General features: G+C 40.1%; 1 protein-coding gene across 5 annotated transcripts in view; it reads right to left on the bottom strand.

Moving 5' to 3' along the window:
• LOC122773699 (elastin-like) overlaps positions 1–20,809 on the bottom strand; it is a 45,583-nt gene extending 24,774 nt beyond the window's left edge. For 3 of the 5 annotated variants that reach the window (XM_044032555.1, XM_044032554.1, XM_044032552.1), the window contains exons 1-5: positions 20,499–20,809; positions 10,989–11,057; positions 10,327–10,374; positions 9,437–9,523; positions 9,211–9,240 (exon numbers count right to left, since the gene is read on the bottom strand). In XM_044032555.1, coding sequence (XP_043888490.1) covers positions 9,211–9,240; positions 9,437–9,523; positions 10,327–10,374; positions 10,989–11,057; positions 20,499–20,574 — 310 coding nt within the window. In that variant the 5' untranslated portion in view covers positions 20,575–20,809. The remainder of the gene's footprint in view (positions 1–9,210; positions 9,241–9,436; positions 9,524–10,326; positions 10,375–10,988; positions 11,058–20,498) is intronic. The other 2 variants (XM_044032553.1, XM_044032556.1) reach the window with 1 other exon arrangement.
• Positions 20,810–25,557: the final 4,748 nt, after the last annotated feature.

The following is a 25,557-nucleotide window of genomic DNA, read 5'->3' on the forward strand; positions in this document are numbered from 1 at the left end:
CAAGTATTTAGTCGAATTTTGACAAGCTGAAGGATTTCTCTACACTAATTTAGTGGCTAAGTTGTTCTCAGCAGTGCTCAAGGCAGAGAAGGAAGCCCGAGAGACCACTTGAAAGCCCAACTGGCTTTGGACCTTGGACAAAGGAACCCTACATGAGGTCACCAGTCTGAATACAAGATGGAAGGGGCAGAAACCAAATACTACACAGGAGGGAGTACTGAGGGCCAAAGAAAGTGGAAGGTAAGTGATGCAGTACTGCAATGCATCATAGTTTACTCAGTTTAAAGTTGTTAAAAAATAAAAAAAAAACAGTACGATCGAAACATGTTTTGCACGCCAGTTTCCTTTCAGAAAAGACCACTGGCTTTCACAGCTGTGTATGGACAAGTGTAGTAGCAGGTTGTTGAGGTGAAATCTGGGATAGTGTGGCAGCAGATGATTGAGCTTTGCAAACAGCGGAGGTGGCTGGTTTACAGATGACTTCATGGAGGGCACACACGTGAATATGAAGTCCAGACGTTCTCAGACAAACTAGGAGTCCTGTTTTCAGAGGAACCAAAATGTGATGAAAAACAAGCTGCCACCTCTGCTGTTTCCTGCTGTGTCATGCTGTGTATTTGCTCCAGAATACAGTTGACACAAGGGCAGTATGTCCAGTCCTTTCAATTAAGTTAAGTCATTTTCTCAAACTCAGGTCCAGTACAAGTGAGGGATATGAGCCAGTGTGGAGGTAAATATCTGGTTTCCATCTCACCGCTGATACATCTTGCTCATGCTCTATTACAGTAATCCTGTTTTAGCGGATCAGAGAAATACAAGACACATAAATCAAAATATTATCTTCAGCCCTCAGTGTCTTTCACTTTCTCATTTTCCCCATTCCTTTATCCTTATTTCCCTCATTTTCACTCTTTTCTCCTGAAACTGTGTCTACGGTGTTGTGTTGGCCAGACAGGAGGTGATAATGGCAGCAATCAGAAGAAGCCAAGCGTGAAAAGTGAAAGATGGATTTGTTTGCTTCTCTCCATTTTCCTTTACCTCTCCCCCCTGCTCTCTACTCTGTGAACAGCTGGACCTGGTGAGGGGTTTAATTTAAGAGAGGGAAGAATTCCATGGCGGGGATCCACTTTAACTAATGGCAGACGCTTGGAAAGAAGACTTTGGAGCTGGAACTCTGGAATGTCCAGGAATCTTTTTTCTGTGTGTGAAATGTTTGTCACTGTATTCTCTGTTTTGAGGGGGGATGTCCTGATCGAAATCTTGAGTGTCAGATTGGCGCCCATTTTGGCATTTTTTAACAGATTGGAGATCGGCAACACAAAACCCCAACATCACCTCTCCCCAATCTTTTACTCTAAATCTCACCACATGTTGCTTTAGTGAGCAGGTTCTTCATGTCGCTCAGCTGTGAAATGAAGCAGCACTTTTTTTGGGACAGTTCAGCGGTACCTGCAGCCTCACAGCAGGAGTCTGTTCTTCTTTCTTTTCTGGTTTCTCTATTAACTTTAGACGGGACATCTTACTTGTTATACCTAGAGTGACAATATTATTTTTTTTTTTAGCTGAGCTGAGCTGATCAGGACCTCCCTTGTTTTAGCTGATATTTAATCAAACAAATGGTCAATTAAAAGGACAATTAAATTCCACTTGTTTCTTTAAAAGTGTCATCAGAGTGTGATACTGGTCCTCTGAGACAGGAGGGTCTCAGAGGATTATGTTTTTGGTTCAACTATAGTAACACTTGATTTTCTGAAAAATCAACAGAAGAACCACAATGATGTGAGAGGAGTTAAGGCTGTCTGCAAAAAAGCACAGAGGCATGCTTTGGCAATACATATGCTGTAATTTTTTTCAACGTGATTCTTTAACATGATGGTAATCCTCAGGGGCTCTTAGAGTCCCTGGAGGATCTTCATGTTAACTGTGATTGACGGGACGATACATACACATACATCCCACATACATTTTCACTTTGAAAGCTAAGCCTATCATTATGTCCTGCACTGTCATGACACCAGATTTTTATCAGTATCAAATTAGCACAGTGATCCACTTCCAAGTTCCTGAATAGATTGCATGCTTAAGATGTGACGCAAGAGAGCTGGATGAAAGCAGAATGATGTGAGATGCTGCAGTCTTCCCATTTGTGTGTGAACGAGATAAATGGTCACACTGAAGCTTCCCTTGTTTTCTGTCCCCCTTCCTCTTGTGACAAGTCGCATGTTGGACTAATTTACACATTCGCCCAGTTTCAACGCTGTACACAAACTCTCTCTTGCATGCTGGTGTGAGCCACCAGACACTGGCTGCAAGCCTTTTATTGTTTTTGCTTTCCTCTTCCATGGAGTCATGGTCACAATCAATGAGAGGTCCCAAAGCCCTGAGTCTTGATCTTTGCCAGATGACCACAAGTGCACAACTGTTAGGTCCTAAGATGCAGTCATGAAGTAAAACCGGATTTTAAAAACTCTGATGTGCAGTTATTTATTGTTGTTTCAGGCTTATTATTTGTAACTGATTGGAAACAGTTGCTTCATACAATGACAGGAAGTGAATGCTCTGCTTCATTATGTGGTGAGTACTTACATCGATGAAGCACCTTACTAACTTTCGACCCTCACCAACACACCCACTTAGGCCTCATAACAAATACATAATGTCATTGAGGCATTGAGCAATTCCTAAAAAAAAGGCTCCAAATGAATGGCATCTGTAAAATTACACCATTACTGCCTTGCCCAGTGACGCCTGCAGCTGTCTGACCTCACCAGCCCGAGTCCTTGTGTGTCTCACACCTCCACAGACTCATGGCTTATTTCAAATACACCTATGTCAAGACTGTTGCTGCTGTTCCTTAATTCAAACTGTGATAAGTAATTCATCGTGTTGTGGTTTATGATGTCATTGTTTATGCAACAAGTCATACAGAGCAGAATACGCTATGCTATGAGATTTCAAGTCGACCAAACATATCACCCTTTCACGTGTTTGTGTGGGAGTCGAGAGGCTCTGCTTTTTCTACGCTTTTATCCACTTGTACAGGAATGTCACAGTTGGTCTGCCAACACAGAGACCCTGAATATGTCTGAGGAGTATCCCTAAACCAGATCTCATTCCATCACCCATTTGAGCTTGGCACCTTCACTTAGAACATGTTCGCTAAAGACAAACAGAAAAAGCAGAAACACTCGGCAAGTATTAGAGAGCACAGCAGGCCACACTGACCAAAGGAACCAGCAGCTCTTTTGTGATAAGCATGTTCCATGTCTAGAGAAGTGCAATTGCACAAACGATGCATAAGGTGAGAAAACCAGTTAACAAACACAGTCTGTACTGTAGCTATGGTATGTAAAGTTGGCCAAGAGTGTTTCCTCTCCCAGATGGTCCACATATGCATCTAACTGCTTTTCCACTGTTCTGACAACTCAGGGTCGAGAAGAGAGGCTAGCGTTCGACAGGTTGGCTCAAGTCAAAACATGCAAATTGAAACAGTGACGTTAGATTCACGGAGTCGGCTTCAACAAAAGACAGTCATCATTGCACAGCCATGTGAAGCATTTCACTATGAGAAACATATGGGATGGCATACAGAGGAAAACAGTTACAAGAGACGAAATGTGTCTGTTACAGTAGAAATGCCATTTATCAAATGTGCATCACAGTATCAGTATGGTCTGTAGGCCTTTGCAGCGGTACTGATTTATGGATGAACACATCCGGATATCTATATGGCCTACAGGGCCAAAGCTGAAACCTCACTCACTCATCTTCTACTGTTTTATCCTCAACATGAGGGTTGCGGGTGGCCCCGGTGACAATCCTAACTGATAGAGGGTGAAAGGCAGGGTACACCACATAGAAACAAACAACCATTCACTCTCACAATATTGGTCAATTTAGAGCATCCAATTCTCCTAATCTCCAAATGTGCAAGTTTTTGGACTGTGGGAGGAAACCGGAGAACATGCACACACAGGGAGAACATGCAAACAGAAAGGCCCTTGTTCTGACCCCAAAGCTGAAATCTTCACAAGTCAATTTCACCCAGCACAAGGACTTGATAAGTTCTGGAAAATCATCTCTGGATAAATGTACTTTTTAAAATAAAGGTTCAGTGTCCAATAATTTGTGACCTTTAATGGCGAGACTGCAGATTATAACAAACAGAGGACTCCTCTGTTCATCCCTCCCTTTCCAAAGTGCGTCAGGGAACTGAGATGATGTTGTTATTCCTTGTTTGCAAAAAAGTTATATAAATGGCGATTATACACTCATTTATGGGTATTATGATCAATCTGTCAATGAGCCCTTGTAAATGTTACACACAGGACCTTTGAGACAAGAATAATTAAGGACACGTTTTACAGTGACTATTTGAAACCATACTTTAAGGCTATCTACCTAAATAATAGTACTTATACAGTATGTCGTTTTAAGTAAGACATCAAAGCAGTCATTTTAATTTATTCCCTTTACACATCTCAGTTTCTAAATGAAGTAATTCACCTCTGTACAGCTGGAACATTTCTATCATTGCCATACCATTTCTACAGTATGTACATTCTAGCCCTTGTTTTGTGTCTTGTTGTAGACAAAATGTACGACCTAAACCAATGTTCTGCACTAAATTAAACTGTTGTTGCTCCTACTTGTTCGGAAAAAATCATTTCAACAGCTTTATGTCATCTACGTTTAATCCAGTTCTACCAGTGACGGCAGCAAGGTCGTTCAACTGCTTATCTGTCTTTGTGGACTCTCCAGGAAATAACAGCAAGAAAGGTCTCCGTCACTACATAAACACCAGTCTGACTGCGCTGCCAGATGGACAGTGGGCCCATGCTTCAGAGCTGCTGACAAAAAAAAGAGCAGGGGAGAGGTTGAGAGTACGCCAAGGTGTGTTCATCAGCTAATACAGTGAACATGGAAAAGAACCACACTGGCTATAACATGCTCGCTAAAGAGCAAGCACAGAACAGGCTGGTGAAAGGCTGAGAAACTGCTGTTGAGTCATCGTGAACGTGTTGATCCAACGTGGGGGGAAATACCACAATTGCAAAATGTAATGTGTGGCATGCATGATGAATTAAACACCAATAGAATCTAATAAAGCCCTTATCTTGATTTACTGCGATATGAATTATATTCCCAAGATGAATTAGTGAGATTATTGTAGACACTAACAACAACATGTGGTGAGATCACACAAGAAAAATTGTTAGGGAAACAACAGGCTTTTCCAGAGTGAACAAGCTCTGATGGCTGTGAGTGTATTGGGTGGGCTCTGTGTCGAGTGTGGGAGCAGTGTTTGTCTGATATAAAAAAAAGTTTCCCCTGCAGACAGTTCAGGTTCCTAGCTAATGAAAGCTTGGCTCGGAGACCTGGTGTAGAACAGATTGAGGGGCGAAGAGAAGGATAGGTGTGTGGAGGCCAAGCAGAACAATCACTTAATTTATGGTGTGCGTCTCTGTGAGCTGAAATGTATGCTTTATGTCCCCAAAACCTATGTCAGGATAAGTATTTTAGAACTGACTAGATATAAATATGTGTGTTTATGTGTGCATGTGCTCACATTTGCAATTGTACGCTCAAATTTACAAGCAGATGCTTCCAGGTCTAAGCTTCACTAATGAAAAACATGTGCGAGACGGAACCTCCTCCAAGCTCATCTTCTTTTAGCTAAACACGTTCATCTTCACCTCCATCTATCCGTCTATTTTATTTTGGCAAACTCTCTAAGCATGTGTGCGGCATGCATGAATGATCTGGGTATCGGTGGTAAAAGACTGGACTGGAGTTATCCATTCTTCCTCATTCATACCGTCCCATATCTACTCTTCCACTTGACATTGCCTGTCATGAAGCGGACACGCACACTTAGTCTGTCTTCAGACAAATATCCTGATGTAAACCAGAGGCTTTGAAGATGAACCAAAAGAAACAGGTGTACAGATTGCATAGAACGTTACACATGATCTAATCTTTCAAATGATCCAGAGTTTCTTTGCTTCATAATGACTGGGTGGATAATCGCTGCATATGAGCAAAACCGATTGCAACAGCTTTTAAGTTCCAATGTCAAAACAAAGTTAAGTGTTCAGGCAATGAACACTTCAAGAAGCTCAGTTTTACAGCAGTCTGGCCTGTTATATCCACACACGGACATGTTGCTGCACTGACCAGTGCAATCCATCATTCAAATTATACGTGTTTGTCCAACCGTGATGTTATCTTTCACCTAATAGTCTGAACTATTTTGTGTTATTTCTCAATTACTTCAAATTGTTATATGTATTCGGTGGAAATGTTGAGCCAAAATTAAAGTAGGACTAGTTCCACTCAGCTATCAGTTATTGTCTAAGACTAATGCAACACAACAGCCCTGAAATAAATCCTACAGTCATTATGCTACGTATTTTGGAAGCTATGGATGGTGCTATCGAGTTGTATTACTACTGTATATAACGTTATGTTGAGTAATAGGCTTATATTACTCTGCGATAATATAAATTGAAAGTCAAGGCCACAAAGCTGATGGTGAACTTTACTGAGTCAGTTTTTGTGACTTTCTTTATCTGATTGGATTATTTTTTTTGCATCAACCACAAGCAATGAAAGAAGGATATCTAAGAGGAGCATTGTTTGGATGATAATGCCATCTCAAGGGAAGCCCTACACCAGCCATTCCAGAACGTAAAAATGCCATGGCCCATTTTAGTCTCATAAAAAAAACATTTGTGACGATGTATACAAAGGAATAGCATGCATTAGAAATCCTGTGGCTCAGTTTTACTTACTTACTTTACTTCTTCGTGAATATTTATTGATTATTTTAAAATGTACTTCAAAAATGTTAACCCCTATTTATGTGTTTATTTTCACTGACTTGTTATTGCCCACCTGCAGCAGCTTCATGTCCCACCAGGGGGCCACAGCCCATACTCTGGGAATCACTGTCCTCGACAAAAGACTTTAGCCAGCTCCCAGTTTCTTTCATTAAGTCATTGCTGTGTTCTCTCACACTCACTTTCCATGTAATATCAAGTATTAACCTTGACAACATCAAAGAGCTGATTTCTAATAGTGGTCATGTCGACTCTCACTAATAAAAGGGATAGATGCAATATTAAAAACACAGTGGCTACCAAGTATTTACCATTTTCTAAGAGGAAATGCTAAATGTAGTTACCTACAGACAGGCTGATTTTGATGTTTCATTGTTCTGAAATGACCGCAGCCTTGTGTAACATCTCTTCGTCAGTCATCAGACAGGGAGAGGAAGGTAGAGCAGACAGCATGTTGTCTTCAATTTGCTCACGCAGGGTCAACTGGCAAGCTAAGCATGCACACGCACTGAATAGATCCCATCCAGACATATTTTTTTACATAAACTAGACATTTTGTAATGGTACAACAAAGCTACACCAACAGCGAAAACAGTGAGCCCTGTGTTTCTTGTTAACTCCCTTCACACTTGCCTAAAAGTGACAAGAGGCGAGACAATGAGAGCCAAGTTTTTAGAAATCACAAAGCTGAGGCTTGAATCCACCTTTGCTTGGGGGAACACAGGAAAGGAGATGTTGTCCAACAGCTGTTCATAAAAAGAAACCCCGCTCTCTCCAGTTTTTAGTGCATTGTCAATGTTGGATGCTGACAGGCTTCACAATTAGTGTAACATTTACAAGGTCTTGCATGAGCTACGCTGCAATTCACTCCAGTCACGCTACTCACATTGCCAGCTGCTGTTCTTCATTACTGGCCAGGCAAGGTGCATATCTGGGGATGCAGTGTCACTGCTTGGCTTCCATGTAAGGATGAATGGCAGCTTGACATTTGTATGAGGAGAAATTTTAGCAACAGAATCCTGCTCCATACATCATTTGCGGTTAATGAAAAAGGTGAAATTACTTTTTTATGTGCTGGTTTTTTTTTTTTTACAGTGAATCTGCCAATGTGGGAGGGTTACATACCGGTGAACTGTAGGTGTACATTTGTGTGGTCATGAACATTTCATACTTAAAATAATGCATTAAGTTCTCCAGTCCAAATTTGGATCGCCTCTGGCACTTTTCTTCAGAAGGAAAGTGATATGAAAAGTCACGGATGATGGAAACATTCGGAACATTAAGAGATTACTGAACATAGTCACAGTCATGGAGCAAAATATATTACAACCCTACTGTGAATTTAAATCTCCCCCTTCATTTCAAAAGTATGTAAAACCTTAGCTGACCCCAGCTGTGCAGTCTGCGTTAAAGGCTTTCATTTTCTCAGTACAACAGAGGTTTGTAATGGAATGTGGAAAGGAGCACCTACACCCAAATGTACAAAAAAGGACATGAAGCTGCCTTTAACACTTGCTGCTTCCCCTTTTCTCATTAATGTAATTTATGCCATGCAGCTCTTGTGCGGGAAAGGGACACCTTGACACAATATGCCCCTTGTGAAACTCTATTGATCCAAGCCAACATCAACTTCCACAAAATACTGGAAATTAGGTCATTTTTGCAAACATTGCTCCCCAGCAACTCTTGTGTGTGACAGCAGGGGTGTGGCCGTCCAGAGGGACCCCCTCAGTAACAGGCTCCCTGACTTATCGGGACTATAAGACAATTGCATGGTTCCTTATCTTTGTAAACACATAGAGGTAAGCTGAGATTGTATCAGCAGTATGTACGGAAATTAAACGATGGCTAAACATTGCTGAAGCACTAATGCAGTGCTTAACTAAATCACAGCAAAAGAAAAATATTTACTGTGAGATATCTGAGAGAAAGGCTGTGGTAAATGTCAGAGGAGGTTTCCAGATATTGTAGGGTTCTAACATTACAATAACATTAATCAGTGCTCTGGCACCATTGTTTGGCTGGCGTTGATGGCTGTTTGCACTCTGCCAATCATCACTCCTGAATACAGCTGAGAGGGAAGGCGTGGTGGAATCTTTGCACAGTCCCACACAGACAAATGACGCCCCACACAGCTGCAGCGCCAGTGTTAACCAACTCGAGGGGGTGATAAGAAGAACTTGGTGACAACCTCTCAAAAACCTGTTTCTCTAAAGTCATTGCCTCATATGTTTCCTTTTTAATATCGGAGAGGAAAGAGAGAAATAGGTCTCCCTCTATTACAGCACGTCTTACAGAATTTATGAAAATATTTAATGCATTATTTAAATAAACGGTATTCAACATGTATATGAATGTTCTAACTTACCTGGTTTAGGGGCCTTTCCACCTTGTCCTGCTGGGTGAAAACAAGATGTATGTGAGGATTTTCCTGTTATTTAAACGTGCCATAAGATTTAGACATGCAGCAGAAGTCTCCCTGACAGAATCAAATCAAAGAGGACATTGTAGTTTTATGGCATGCAGTTTAAATGTGTGACTTCCAGGTAAAAGGCACAGGTTAACATTAACTAACACACTTTGAATCTTCATACCTGCAATGCCCAAACCACCGGGACCAACACCGCCTGGCACCAAACCACCTGGAACCAAACCTTGGCCTCCACCGCCTCCATAACCTCCTAGAGTGAGGATAAAAAATGATGATTGTACTTAATAAAGCCATCATAATACAGTCATATACAGTCAATTTTAACCGGCATCATAGTTCATCAGGTTGTAGTGGAGAAATGCGTAACAGACCCCTAATTTCCAAACCTCAGACTTGTAATGTCTTCCAATAAACCGCTGTAATAATAGCGGTTGGCCTGGAACAAATTGTTTATTGCCGCAGCAATATCCTGAGTTTAACTATTCTCATTTGTGGTGGTGTGCCAAGGAAGTCGCAGTGTGTGTTTCCCCCAGATCTGACTACACCAAAACTGAGTGTTGACAGGGAGTTTAATTTGTCCTTAAAAAGCAAAGTGTTTCTCCTTGATTTTATTTTAACATAAAACCGTTGGGCACAACCAAAAAAAATTTCAAATGTCTTATATGTAAATTCTTATATTGTAAAGTTCTCTCAGAAGAACACATTGAGGCAGACCCCAGCAGATGGACACGTCAGTAACACATCCAGAAACTACGGCTAACACGTATGCAGTCTTAAATGTTTTATTTTTTCAGGGAAAAAGAGTAATGTGGCAACCCGCGTTTGCCCTACATGGTCTATTACATTCAACATATGCTTGAACATTACACATAATTATATGTTGTATGAGTTAAACTCAGTGACAGCTTGTTAATATATGAGACCAACTTTCCGCCACAGCAGTCAAATCCAAATGCCAATGATCCCACAATCTGACAGACATGAAAACATCAAAGCTGGTGGTGGTACATATGATAAGAAATTAAATCTAATGTATTTTACTCTTTTATTCACCTGCAGCTTTAGCCGGTTTGTAGCCTGCGGGGACTCCTCCAGCAGCACCTGGTGAAACAAAAAGTAATGCTGATGAGTGTGGAGTAAAGATGTGCCCACATGGGCATATAATAAACAATTTTGTGGCTTTTCATTCAGGACATTTTATATATACCTGTATAATAGGCACTGTATGCAAGTTGTTACACATGTCCATGCAGACATTTTGAGTAGTTCACCATCTATGTTCTATTTTCTAACTGTTATGCTGTTGTAAATACAAGAAACAAGATAAGCTGCACGTTCATTTGTTTCGATAATATTTTTACACTGTGTCATTGTTGCTAAAATGCAAGTACAAGTACAACAGTAACAGTGCAGCATAAGTTACACTGCAGACAATAAGAAACAATCATGAGTAGACAAGTGGTAATTATCCTTTTCATTTGAGTAACAGTCTATTAAGTCAAAATATGTTAGTAAAGTGTCTTTACTTTAAGTTCAACCTGAGATTCACATTAAGTCAAAGTGTTTTTATGCTCATGTTTTGTTTTAATAAAACCTCTGGTATGCAGTGCAATTGGACTGTTGTACATCTGCTAATCATAAACAGACTTTGTTGTGGCTACATTCTGGATTATTTTCATTCAAACTGTCCAGACAGTCATCGCAGGCTCTGTTACCTGGAAAGAATCCAGTTCCTGTTCCAGCTCCTCCTGGCCCGATCCCAGCACCAGGTGGCACATAGACACCTGAAAGATGCAATGGCAAAAGCAAAAGGTCACCATCCACATGCCAAAATGGTTTTAAACCATAAGTGCTTTTATGGCAACATTTGTGACGCCATTTCAAAACACTGACCCGGCATTAATCATCTGTGACCTGAACAACACAAATGAAATCTGTACTCGCGCCCTAGATCAGGTCAGAGCAGTGATGGGGTTCATAATGTAATGTAAACATAGCAACTCCAACCAGAGCCAGAATGACACAAAAAAAATAAATAAATAGCACATTGTTGGCTTCATTAGCACACAATTCCAACTGTTTCCATTCTGATGAGGTATTACATTTGGAAATCCTCTGTCAGAAAGCTGCTGTAGCACTGTGGACACCTACATCCCCCTCTGGCTGCACTCCAAAGTAACTCCTGAGATGGTCGTTCTCGATCCCAGACATGGTGGCCTCATGTGTGCAAGGAATAACAGATATAAAAGGAAGGGGGCGACAAAAAAAGACTGCAGTTGTTCTGGGACGACTAACAACCAATTCCAATGGGAGCAGTGATCTAAGGCAAAAATTGCAGTTATATTTTTTGGAGGGCAAAACCTGGTTTGTATCAGTAAAATGGAGAGATCGAGGCTGGAGAACCACAATGATTATGTTTAATGGCTCTTACATGTGTTGGGAGGCAAATTAATTCAAACCACATGTCAGATGCATTCATGTGTTTATTAGTAAAAAGTGTGTGAACACGGCACTTTGAGTTCCGTCCACTGAGGGCGGCCATTAGGGAAGAACATTACATTGTATTACTATTCGATCTAGTTGAAGGGCAGCTTTAGCCTTTTCACCAACAAGTTGTGACACATTTATTGGGTTTGAGCCATAATAACATTAATATTATGTGTATTGCAAAGCTGAGGTTATGAAAATGAGCAGCATGTGCCAGTCATTGATGGAAACCAGTTAAGTGCAACAGGCTTGACTTCATTTTGGTAAAAACATTCTGAAAATCGACCAAATTATATTAAGTCCACTCTGCAGAATTTCTCAAGTGTTGATATAAGCTGAATTTGTTTTTGTTCAAGTTAATAAAGACAACATTGTCATATAAACCTATTCAAGACTGCTCTGCAAATCTGACTGGAATTGGGGGAATAAACTGTTTGCTCTTTTTGTTTGAGCGGTTTGAACTATTTTCTGGACTAAAAATTGTCATCTGCAACACATCTCTGTTTTTATTTTTCCAAAGCCACCGTAAAACAATCTATTGTTTTTCTCTACGAGTCTGTGAGCTGGAGCTGGACGAAGTTATAACTGAACAGATTTCTTGAGTTTTGTTATACTTACAACCAAAGAAATGTCCAAGTCCTGCAGGCTCGAATAAGAATGAACAATGTTCAGGGTTCAGTATTTGATTATCAAAGCCAATGCAAGAAATATGTGTCTCTGTTTCTGTGATTCTGTCACTGTGCCCACACAGCGCTGCCTCTGTGGCAGTGACTTTAGGTGCAGGCAAGACACGACAGAGGTGGAGTGATTGTTCTTAACTTTGCTCCTTCAGTTCACAATCAAAAGGAGGATTTCCTGTCTCGGCACTGTGAACGAGGCGAGAGGGAGTGTGCTTTTTCTCCACTTTTCCTTTTGCTTAGAATCACATCATGCTACTGTACCAATTTTTTCTGGGTTTTTTTGTACAGAGTGCATCAAGTTCACTGTGACTGTGCATCCCAATAAGGCACACACTGATCTCTGCCAAGTGACCTGAACTACCCCTATAAATCTGAAGATTTATTCATGATTGCCATTATTATCGTCATCATCATCATGAACTGACGCTCCTCGTGAACTCCGCCAGGTTTTGGGAATGTGCTGGAATGCGTAGAAAGGACAAGATTGACGTACAGACCTCAAGAGAGTCAACAGGGTCCTTTTTCATTGGACAGTTGACACTAGTCAAATGTTTGTCCGGAGTTGCATGATGATTTAAAAAAATTATGAACAAAAATTAAAATTTGAACATTTATTACGATGTAGTGACTTTTATTGGTGATCTGTGAAGTGTCAGTGTATTTCAAGACTTTAGATACAGGCGAGTGGACTTGTTTTAGAAGAATGAAGATGTTTCATTTGATGATGTTTGAAGATGTTTGTCATCCGAGAAGCTTCTTCAGTTCTGTAAAAATCAACTTAACGAAAGCAAGTCCAGTTGTCGTCATCTAAACTCTTGTTGTTTCCACTGCCTGTTAAACAGAGTGACAGGCTGTGAAGTGAACTCTGTACTGCTGTTGATTGAGCAGAGAGTTGCTGTCAGCGCATTGCGAGGATGATGATGATCTGACCATGGCATGCATTCACAGGAATCCTGGCAGTATCAAGACTCACTCATGGCAGACTACTTACTGACAGTGGTGTCAGTAAGCCATGAATGCAACCAGTCATCAGTAACTTGGAAATAAGGGTGAAATATGTGAGACACTGACATGTAACTGAAATGTTTTCCTGCCAACCCCTAAACTACAACTCCAACTCTATCATAGGACAAGTGTTGGGGCAATTATATACTCTACATGTAAGAATATCCATGTATGGGTCCCTTTTTGGCAGCCTGTGGTCAATTAAAGAGTGTCACATACTGCCGTTCTGTCTTACAGACACACGGGGCACCTTTCTGTGTCTGAAAGAGGCCCTGTCACTGACAAGAAAAATAAATTACTATACCATATTATTGGTCATGGAAATGCTGATAATATTAATGAAAGAAACATCTGTCTGTGTGAATATCCACTAAAAAATGGGTAAAGAGATGGAAATTTTGAATTTGAAGCACTAAAACTTCAAGTGAAGATTGAAAAAGAAAGATCTTAATGTGCAGTTTTTGCAGATATGTATCATCTATGTAGCTTGTAGTCTTTCTATAAGGGCCATATAAATACTGCACTAAACAACCTAACCTCTTTGATGTTTCTTTATCATTTTAAATTATTTAGCATGATAAAGTTGGGACAATCCCACCAGTAAACACCCTCAGATAAAAATAAAAAGTATTCATAAAAATCAAGGAGTTCACTGTGAGAAAAGTTCAAAGGCTTAGATAACAATCATTTTATACACAACACATGTTTTGGTATCTCGACTTGCCTTGATATGAACGCTGATCAAATTACGTAATTCATCAAGCGCAGGCCACCAGGTGAAAAGGATTGTATCCAGCCCCTTGTATGTTTAGCTTTGTATTATGTTTGAGCATTGGCTTGGAAAGTAGGAAGTGACATGTTTATCAACTGTTTACCTGGCGCGATGATTTATTTGATATTTTGCCTCAACATCAACAATGGTGATACAGTCTCCAGAGAAAGTGTGGGATTTGTGAATTTATCTACAGCGTACAGTCAAAGTGGAAACTTTATCCTGGCTTACAACACCTCACTTTATGGCCAACATTACACACACACAAATATTGACTCAGTTGCAGACAAGTAAGGAAACATAGGGGTTAAGTTAGGAAAACCAATGACAGGTTTTTCCATAGCCCCTTCCGTGTTAGTGAGATTTCCTCTGAGACTTGAAAGAGTTTAGCGTCACCTCATTTACAACAAGAAAGTGAGTAATGTGATATTTCCACAACCCAGTACCGTGGTGGTTTTAATTGATATTGAACTAAATAATTAGATGCCTTGGAGTTGACAGAACAAACATGATAAAGTCACAAAATCCTTTACAAAAGACTTGTAGGACTTTAATCGCAGAACTGCACTCCACATGCAAAGGAAAACTCTAAAATGTGTTTATCCTACTTCAATCTTCTGATCTATACACAGTTCTGCACCACTATTTTAATATTTGAAAATAGTCTGGCAAACTGTTTGCTGCACTCAGTTCTGTCCAAAAACCACTGTCCCAGATGAGAAAGTTTGATTCTGTCTTCATGGAAAAGTCTTTTGCTGCAACACAGAGCTACAGTGAAGTGAAGTAAACACTGAGGTTCCTGGCACCCTTACACGTCTCATTATCAGACACGTGACAGCTGGTTTACTATCAGCCTACTATCACCTATTACTCTGTCCATTTTCCAGAGTACGTTGGACGGTCAAGGTTGCAGGTCGGAGGAGAAAAATGATTCAAATGGACAGAAAATTAAAGTTTAAATGGAAGAATGTGCTTTATTTTTGTAACCTGATTTCACCTTATCTTTTTCTTACATTCCTACATTGTCTGAGGGAATCTGTAATGCAGATCATCATCATTGTGAGAAAGTATACGCAGCTGGAAAACAGGCTCATAGACCACAGATCAGCACCACTGGTGATCTGTGGTCTGTGAGCCTGTTTCACAATATGCAGCTGGAAAACAGGCTCACAGACCACAGATCAGTACCACTGGTTGCCATTGGAAGCTGATAGGAAGTCGTTATAACATGACTTTGAAACTAGAATTTGAAAGGGGTTTGGAACAGCTGTGGGCTCTAATGTACACATATTTGAAACTTAAACACGTGTAAGGCAACATCCACTCTACTCTTCATTTAAAAACACATATTCTGCTCAGGTTCCTCCTGTCATCCAAACTATAATCCAACATTTTTGAGCCCAAAAAGCTGTGTTCACTTTTAGTTTTTTTATCAGCAACTATTTCAATTTCAGTTACACCTCATAATCTCTTAACAGAAAACCTTGCTCTTATTTTTACCGTAGCGGCTTGTCGTTAGAAGTATTTTCTGAAACTAAGCAAACAAATGCTCTGCCTCCTGTTTACACTGAGATGTGGATGCCCAGTGTTTGTGAATGCTCATGTGATATACAATTGCAGGTGTGTTAGTATGGATGCAGATTATTTCCAAAACGGAGCTTCAGTGCTCGTGTGGATGCAAATCAAATGTGTTTTAATACAGTGTTTTCAAATAATAATTTACAGATTTAGCTGTAAGTGAATACGGAATCACTGAAGATCATTGAAGATATCCATCCAAAGTAAGATCACAAGTGGAGAAAACTCCTCATATGAAGACTATTACAGACACCAATTTATGCAAATAGAACTTACGCAGTTAAGATTGTATGGCCATAAAGAATTGTTCACCCTGAATATGTTTTCATTTGCCTTACATTACTTTCGCCTTCATAAAATGTGACATGTCAGAGAAAATCCAACACACCGTTTCATTTTTCTTTAACATATGAGTGAAGTAATCTGATGTGACATGTCAAAATATGAAAAAATAAGACTGAACGTGTAGGACATAAAGCAAGTTTTTGTTTTCAAACCAAGTGGAGTTTTGGAATGAAATAGATCTGACTTGCGGTGAAGGAAATGGGGGAAGAATCAATCATATTTACGACCTACGATAGTGACATTCTCTTTTCACTTTTATCCTACAAAGGACATTTACATAGTTGAATAGGGAAAGTATCATTCTATGAGGGAAGATTTACAATTAGCCTCTGCAGCCATTTTATAAAGTGTATGTGTTCTTTCAAGACCTTTTGGAATAGTCATGCTGCTAAAATCTGAGAAAACACCAACAAAAAACGCAGTTTTGTTTGGTTTGGACCAAGTCGTTGAAGCAAACGACTTAAAGGTGCCATATTAACATCTAGCCACTCCCATACGAAAGTGCACTGAAACTGATGCAACACAGCACACTATGTTTTCATGCTAGAGGGCTCCACTTAAATTGACGTAATGTGTTTAATCAGAAGTTCACTTTATTACCATCTTTTGTCATCAGTGATGGGGATTTATGAATAACGCAGTTGTTATATCAATGTTGTGCTGATGCTGTCATGTTGTTTGCAAACCTAGAAAAGCTTGGACAGTAGTCAGTGGCGGGTTAAGATGAAAACATTCGTGTCAGGAGCCATTTCAGATTTCTGGCCCAGTGAAAGGGCTCACAGCCTGGTGAGGTCTGCTTACAGAGTGGCTGGAATGAATCATCTGAGTTAATGTGCGTCTTTGTTGAAAAGCTGGCACTGGTCGAGCAGACCAAACATCAAGAGGATAGGACTGACATTTAATCTACAACAGAGCAAGAGCTAAATAAATTATTAATTAATATGTGATTTAAACAATGGTGAGGACTCACTTGTGAGTGAATATTCTCATAGTAACAGTACACATGCTCTATATCGATGTATGTAGAAATAAAGGCTTTTAGATTTTGGGCTGCAAATCTCAAAGTAAGTCATTCATTTACAATGGAACTGGATTGATTTAAACAATCCGCTTATCAAAAGTAAATTGATGTGTATATTGCTTGGGCGTTCCGACCTTTAAAATGACATTACATTTAATAAAACAACCTCTCCATCCCGGACCTCTGGTCCCAAAAACACTCTTTAACAGTAGTAACAATAAAAATATATGATAGAAAAATCTGTTGGCCAAAATATTGTAGTAATTACAGAATTTCTGGCTGGAATCTTTAATGCAGAGAGGGGCTTCCTGGCCGTATTGCATGCTGTGATAGATAGCTGAAAGCCATGGATCTCCCAACACTTTGCCTTGATGTGAGCCAGAGCAGGACAAGAATGCATGGAATAACAGCTCTTTCACAATCGCAAACCCTGGTCATTCACTGCTTGTAACCAAAATGTCCCTACCCAAATGAGTACTGACTGAGGTCACCTCTCTGCAAATTACAACAAACCATTCAACACTAACAGACTGAAATGCCTTTGTAGATCCAGCATTAAAGCTGAACAAAAACATGTCTAAACGAAAACCACTTAAAAAAATGGCTGATTCTTTTAATTGCAGTGTAGAGCAGTGTTAACTGCTTGGATGACTACACACATTACTCACTCAACCCTGCCAGAAGAGGGATAACAAGCCAAAAAGGTTCTCTCAACATATGCAACCAATAAAGACTGAAGCCACACGTCTTTGGGGGACCGAGACAACCAGGTTGGGTATCGACCAGTAATGCTGTGGTAACGCTACACTCATCATCACATATTCATCGCGACAGCCAATATGCACCGATATATTTCAATCGACTTCACTTCTTGCCAGGCGAATGCCACCGATTCATGTGCGAAATTCCTCTGAGGCCTTTGCGGTTGAACCTGGCCAAAGCCAAATGAGGTAAACTGCCTTCCAGCTGCTCTAAAGAAAAACATCACACAACATTTTTAATTCTGTGGAGATGCTGAAAGAACAGAGCAACTCTTTTTCCTTCTTCATCTCCCATCGGTCTCTGCCCCGTCAAGAACTCGGCCATTAACTGTGTCATGTCATAAAAGGCAAAGTACTAACTTGGCCAATTATTTGCTCAGGTTGTTTAGGGAATTGTGACATACAGTATGTCACGGTAAGAGTGATGTGACACTTGATACATTCTCAAAGCTTTTTTTTGTGGTTGGTGGTGGTGGTGATTGCATGACCCTCATGAGCTGTGCACTTTTCCCTGTAGCAAAGAGAGAGACTGATTAAATTCCTAAGTTGATTAATCTATTCAAGGAATTTTATCATCCGTTTAGACCTGGCTTTGATTCAGTTATTTAATTAAGCAATAAGAAAACAGAGGCCATGAATGAAGCCCATTCTTTTTCGCCCGCAAACTGCCCATAAAGGCTGCCTACGGGGACAAAAAAAACAAAAAAAACGGTGTATAATTCTGGACTAACATTCACTTCATTGCATTGGTGTGACAGGTTCTGTTTCATTTAATTTAACATACAGTGTGACAAACAAACAAAATAACCTGCACATGTTCACAGAGTAACACGAAAGGGGGAACATTTGTTACCTAACTCCGTCACAGGTGTTTCCTCTGGGGCCATAAAAGTGTCAAACTAGTCTTATGTGCCATCATAATTTAAGGGGAGAATTTTACAAGTGTTGAAGGTGTTTTGGTGCGGAGACATTAAATGAACTGTTGGGTGTTAATGAGGCTCATGTTACTCACAGATAATTAACCTCTGGAATGAGAAGCATGTTTTTTTTTCTTAGTAAGAACACATAGAACTTATTTGAGCCTCAAAGAAATGTTAAATACGGATGGCTTCAAAACTCGGTTGAGATCAAAGTTGCTATGCCGGTGTTGGTATTTGCTGGCTCTTTCACTTGCGATATATTTTGCTTGAATGCACCTTGAAGTGTGCATGTCACAGAAAAGGATTTATTCTTGTTCTGAGACAGAGAGAATAAAGGTAAAGTTATTTTTTGGATGTTACGGTGCCTGACATTTGTCAGCATGATCAAGTTTGACAAGGCAATTGAACAGATGGGAGAATTAACCTTTATGTGGACAAAATATTGGTTTTAAGAATCTAACAAATAGCATAAACATGATGCTTCTGAAAGGACACTTGGACACTGAAAGATAAGGAAAATAAACAGCCGTGAGACTTAAGCCAATCAATACAGCAGAGAATGTACTTGACTCCAGCATATCAAGCCCCAGATGCTTAACATGTTTTCCAGTTGGGGGCTGAATACCGCAAGAGCATCTCAGCCAAAACACGGATCACAAGAACCAAGTCAGAGCTACACAGAGAGAAAAGAGAAAACAAACACAAGGCTGAATGAGAATAATAGGAACCTCGTTCTCATTTTCTGTCTGTCTGAAACAGATAAGGCGCTGTTTTCAAACTATCCCCTGTGAACCCGCATGTTGCCGCTTGAACCTCAACAGAAGAGCCAGTCAAAGTTGTGACAGTGACATGTACACTCCCACTCCCTGTGGGAGTTCATCAGGGGTGAATTTAGACGGTGGTTTTCCAGAGTGGGGACGGCTGCAAACTTCACTTCCTGAGATGTTATAGAATATGTTCTGCAGCCACGGACACCAACACTATCATTGTGTGTGCAGGACAGTTTCATTGTCTGAAATACCAGTAAAATACATATTCATAAGAAACTATTATAGCTATTTGCACAATTTTAATTAACATTTTAGCTGTTAAATTTGAACATTAGCAGTTAATATTATTGTAAGGTCATAATCTATGCTTTTAATCTGAATTAATATGGACACTTCTAACATCAGCTATCATGCAAAGTACAATTTCTCTTTATTGTTTGTTCAGAGATTGAGTGCCGGTGCAAAAGCTCAGCCAAAGTAAACTATCTTTAATATGCATGATGTGGCTTTGTAATATCACTTTATTTAAATCACGAAACCAAAGAAACACACAGGAGTGCAAAGTTAAGCTGCAGCAGCGAAGGAACAAAACCAAAAGAAACAATAATCAATCAAAGTTATCAAGAAACACATGGATTCCGTTTTGTACAAATGTAAATGAAGTTACACTGCAGCAGACCAAAAGTTATATTAACATATGTCAAATAAATAATTGAAAGTACTTTTTTTGATATTTGGTGAGCATCAGCAAAACCTTTAATCAAAAAAACAAAAACAATGTCATGTCTAAAGGAGAAAATGCACAGACAAAAATAATTGCATCTGCCCTTTGTCTGTGATTGATGCATATAGATCATGGCTCAGCTCACCTGGAGCATGCACTTACCTCCTTGAAGAGAGGGCTGAAGCAGTGCTAAGAGGAAGAGTCCACAGAAGAGCAACAGAGTGTTTCTGTTAGCCATCTCGCTTCAAAATGCACCACCGCTCTCCCGATCAGCTGGTTTTATTCTCTTCAAGCTAATTACCCTGAGCCCAAAGTCATGCAGTGTGAGGAAAAAGGTGAAAAAAAGGGAAAAGATACGAGACTCTACGTAATTAGGAGAGGGCAAAGACTCAATGGTTCAATGGATCACTTTGCTTTTTTTCCTCCCCTGTCTGGTGTTGCTGTTTTTGTTCTGGTCACTCCTGCCAACAGCACAGACGCTACTGCCAACAAGGAAAGAGAGAGAGAGGGAACAGCACACAGACAAGAACAGAGAGAGAGAGAGAGAGACCCCCCCACCCCCACCCCACCCCCACTCTCATCCAGAAGGAATTGAACTGTCTGCCAAGCATTTGCATGGACATGGTCCATATTATCTGTTAGAGTCAAGAGACAGAGAGAGGGAGAGAGGGAGACTGAGAAAGAGCTAACCACATACCCAGATAATTACCTTCTCTCTGTGGCTCCAACAGTGAGCTGGTTAGTTTGAAACATCAGTTTCACTGTTCCTCTTCAGATAGTAATCTAATGGTAAAATGAAAGGAACGTGGAAACTATCGACATGCAAGTGCAATGCATCAGAACAAGACATTACAAAGTCACTGGCTGCATGGATAAGAGGGAAATAACAGTGCAGAGTGTCTGGCAGTGTGTGTGCGGGTGTCAGTCACCGGGTTAAGAAATGAGAAAAGTGTTGGCATCACACGCAGATGACACAGATGAACCCAAGAAACATAAGCCTGCTCGTCTGCAGTTCCTCAGCCACTTCACTGGGATTATTACTGTGCTTATCAGTCTTGTTAAAAGTGATTAGAAGAAGAGCAAAGGACCAACCTTGTTATGCTGTTCTCAACGGTAGCTTCTGTGATCAGGAGTTGATACACGTCACTACTGGCTCATCAATCAACACCGCACTTTTAACAGCCAGTCTTGCCTATGTGTGGCTTTGTGTTGCACTGTGACATTTCTGCACTGCAAAACAAGAACGGATTTGTTCAGAAGCGGCACTGTGCTAGTAAAGACAGACCGCTGCAGAAAACCAAATAGTTCAGTAGATTGATGGCATAATCACAAACACTCCTTCAGTCAGGTCTGATAGTTTTGCTTGACAGAGTCCTTTTTCTGATGAGGGATGCAGCATACAAATAATGTTGCATTATTTCTGTTCACAAAGACCAAGTAGGCTGAATAATTACTAATTATTGTAAAGTCTTAGTTTAGCTTCCTGTGTCACAGCAATTTTCAGTATGTTAACATTTTTCTGTCACATTTGTCACCTACAAATTCTTTCTACAGTTAGCGTATTTTGTGCTAATGTACATTCTCCGGCCACTTTATTAGGTGCACAGGTCATCTGCTGCTATGGCCCATCCGGTTCAAGGGTCAACAAGTAATTTGTTCAGAGAGGTTTTTTCCCCACTTTTTGGTTGTTATCACTGGGTTTTTGAGTTATTGTTGCTTTTTTATCACCAGTCTGGTCATTCTCTTCTGACCTACTCTGGCCCTGAGAACTACCACTCATTGTGTGGAGATCCCGGCAAACAGCATTTTTTGAAACAGTCCGATCAGCTCATCTGGCACCAACAATCATGCCATGTTTAAAATCATTTAAATCACATTTCTTCTCCTTTCTGTTCTGCAGTTTGAGAATCAGCAGGTTGTCTTGACCATATGTACATGCCTAAATGAGTGATAGGCTGAATAGAGTTTTGCATCAACAGGTGCACGTCATAGATTGGCTGGTGAATGTAATAAGAACATGATGTTGCCTACATGCCAAGATGAAAATATGTTGATATTGAACCTATAGTAATATGTTCACAGGCAGCAGACTTGTTTTTTTCTGCCACACTGTCCAGCCTTTCAGTACCATATTCATTTGAAAAAAAATTTTTTATGGTTATGTTTAAAGCATGTGTTTAGGATCAAAGAAACATCAAAGCATAGGTTATTACAGGACAATCTATCAGTGACTTCCACAAAAACCTTCCCTATAAGCCAAAGGGCTTTTGTTGCCTCAACCCAAACACAGAGACTGTGGATATGACTATCAGTCTCTGTCCTGTCGTTTTGACCCATATCGTATTCATATCCTCTGGCAATGCCAACGTGTTCCATTCAGTCACAACAAAACAACAAACATAAAAAATTTGCCAAATAACTTTCTTTCTTTCTAGGACAAATGGTTATTTTGGCAAATTCCTTTTAATTCACTGGTTCATAAATAAACAAAAGATCTTTCTCAATTTTGCTGATTTCACTGATTAACTGTTTCACAAATGTCACATTGATAGAATATTTGCACTGGAGATCTATTACTAACATGATATATCCTCTCCAGACACCTGGTGTGCACGTTCATTTGGCTCAACATATGGAGCCATTACTTAGGAAACACCTCAACTCTGAGGTGTTGGCCATCACTGTTCATTTCTTTTTCCACCCTGGGACAAGTATCTGAGATTTCCACTTGACAAGGTTGAGCAGCAGCACTTTTTCATTGGCAGGAGCTGCAGCCAAAGTCATTATTCTCTCAGACACAAGCGCAACAGGCTGATTGACAGGCTGTTGCACGTATACTAATGGCTTCGGCCTTCCAAGACAAACAGCATCTTTTATGTTTGTGACATCCAACATTGTTTTCATATCCCATATTGCTGATTTCTTTTAAATAGGCCAGACACATAAAAAGTATCAGTTGTTAGATGTACTTCAGAATAAATGCACAGCATGTTTTCACTTGACTTATGAGATACAGTCATACAGGTACAGATAAACTTACATTTCTTTACTCAGATACTGATTCTGCTTTAACTGCAAAAGTAGTAAATGTATGTTGTGATTTACATACGGCAGCGCAAAATAACATAGTTACACTAATCTAATCTAATCTCTAAATCCCAAAAAAAGTCTTGTGTGAGGCAGCAATATGGTCATAGCTGTCATATGTAAACAAACCTAGTGTCCCAGCAAGTAAATAATATGAGCTGCCAAATTAAGAAACCATGGGAAAAGGTTTGTGTATAAGATCAATAAATGGTCTAGCAATGATTTCAGATACATGAAAAAAACACACGCTACATGAGTCCAAACAACTTTTAGAGCCAATGACAAGAAAAACATCTGAATTGTGATTTCTCAGCTATTGTGTTAACAATAAATCATTCCTTAATTGATAATTACGTGAGATTATTTTGATGTTTTGGACACAAGTGTATTCTAGATTGGAGTCAAAAACATTTTTTTGAGCTAATGTCTGGTAGTCATCAATTCTTGAGTTCAATGGTGTCATTTTTTTTTTAACCATACCACCTGATGACAGGGGCTCAGGGCAGAGAGACCAGTTTTAATAAACTCAACAATCAAATAGTTTTCCAGCGACCCTGCCTACTGCAGCTTTAACACTGTGGCACTGAACAGAACATGGATTTTATTCTCCCTCTGTGTTCATTATAATCCATTTGAATCACAACCCAACCCGAAAGGCACTTTATTTCTTTATTTCAGAATTAAAGCATTTTTCCTGCCAGTGGTGGTGTCTGTCTACTATCAGATTATTTAAGCAGATGTTTCAGAGTGTGGTTAGAAGATAGTGGATAAGCTTAATAAATTCCTTCACCATTGGGTCCCAAGCTAATCATATTACGAGACTGAGACTGAGCTCAAGAGTTTGGCTTGCTTCATACAAGTCTATTTCTCCTAGAGTTTCGCCCTTATTTAAGTTTTTGTCACATTACATTGCCCGACATGCCATGACATTTTTTGTACTAGAAGCAGCTCTCCTGGAGACAAACAAGGATTACAAAAGCCCCCTGCTATAATGGCTCTGCATCTGCCGGCATAGTTGGCAGAACATCACAATATAATCCACTGCAAACTTCCAAGCACTTTTGGCTTTAGCGGAAGAAAAATTAAGTCTATAAAGACAACTTTTGAGGTTTCTGCCAGACACCATATCAACTCACTGAGGTTGAAGTACATTAAAGTTCAAGGCAGCAGGATGTTCATTTACGAACAGACAAACTAATGAATTCTCTGCGGTATAACCTAATGGCCGAGTTTCAACAGTTCAGGTACCAATTTAAAACCAGCCAGTTGCAATATTCCAGTTAAAATCACCTGGTTTGGCACAAACACACCCACTCGCCCTTTACATCCCACCTATATCAAAAGGAGATTATGTCACATGTGATAAATGATATGATAAAGATCTGTTTTCAGAGCAGAAATGTTTTACCTCCTCTGGTGGTGTGCATGGGAAACTGATTTGGCTGCCTGTGACTATCTTAAGTTTCAAACAACTGGCACACTGATCCAGATGGTGTTGTTTCAATGTGTATTTTCTTGTAGCATGAGGGGAGATTATGGTTTAACACTCTACACATGGACTACTATTGATACAATGAACCTTTGTTTACTGGATAAGTGTTTACATCTTGCTATGGGGTGCTGCACTGGATCAGCTCAGAGATCATTATCATGCAGTGATCACCGAATGAAGTTGGTCAGCCATGTTGGGTGGTTCTGGCATAAAGGACATGTTGGCATGCCAATATTTTTTGGATCTTCTTTTTCTACAGCTGAAACTACACAGGCTGGGTTTAAGCCCATCCACAATATTTTAAGCTAACAAAGAACATGCAAGAAAACCATAGTGGTCACACTTGACCACAGATTAGAAGTTATTCTTTCAGCCTGCCTACTGTCTTCATCTTTGAACAGTAAGACTCTGCAGAGTGAAGGCTATTACAGACTGGTGCATGTGGAGAACGCTGCTGCAGTGCAAACATCATTCCTTCAGTGGCCTGTGGTGTCACCAGCACACACAGACAAGTAGACTGGCCTGCCTCCAAAGTGTGATACACACATCCAGACCACACTCCAGATGTGGTTTTGCTGCAGTTAACATTGCTCTGTATGAGGCAGGTCCCAGTGAACATCAGATCCAAGCCCAGGCGCCCAG

This window comes from Solea senegalensis, linkage group LG8 (assembly GCF_019176455.1).
Source record: "Solea senegalensis isolate Sse05_10M linkage group LG8, IFAPA_SoseM_1, whole genome shotgun sequence".
NCBI lineage: Eukaryota > Metazoa > Chordata > Actinopteri > Pleuronectiformes > Soleidae > Solea > Solea senegalensis.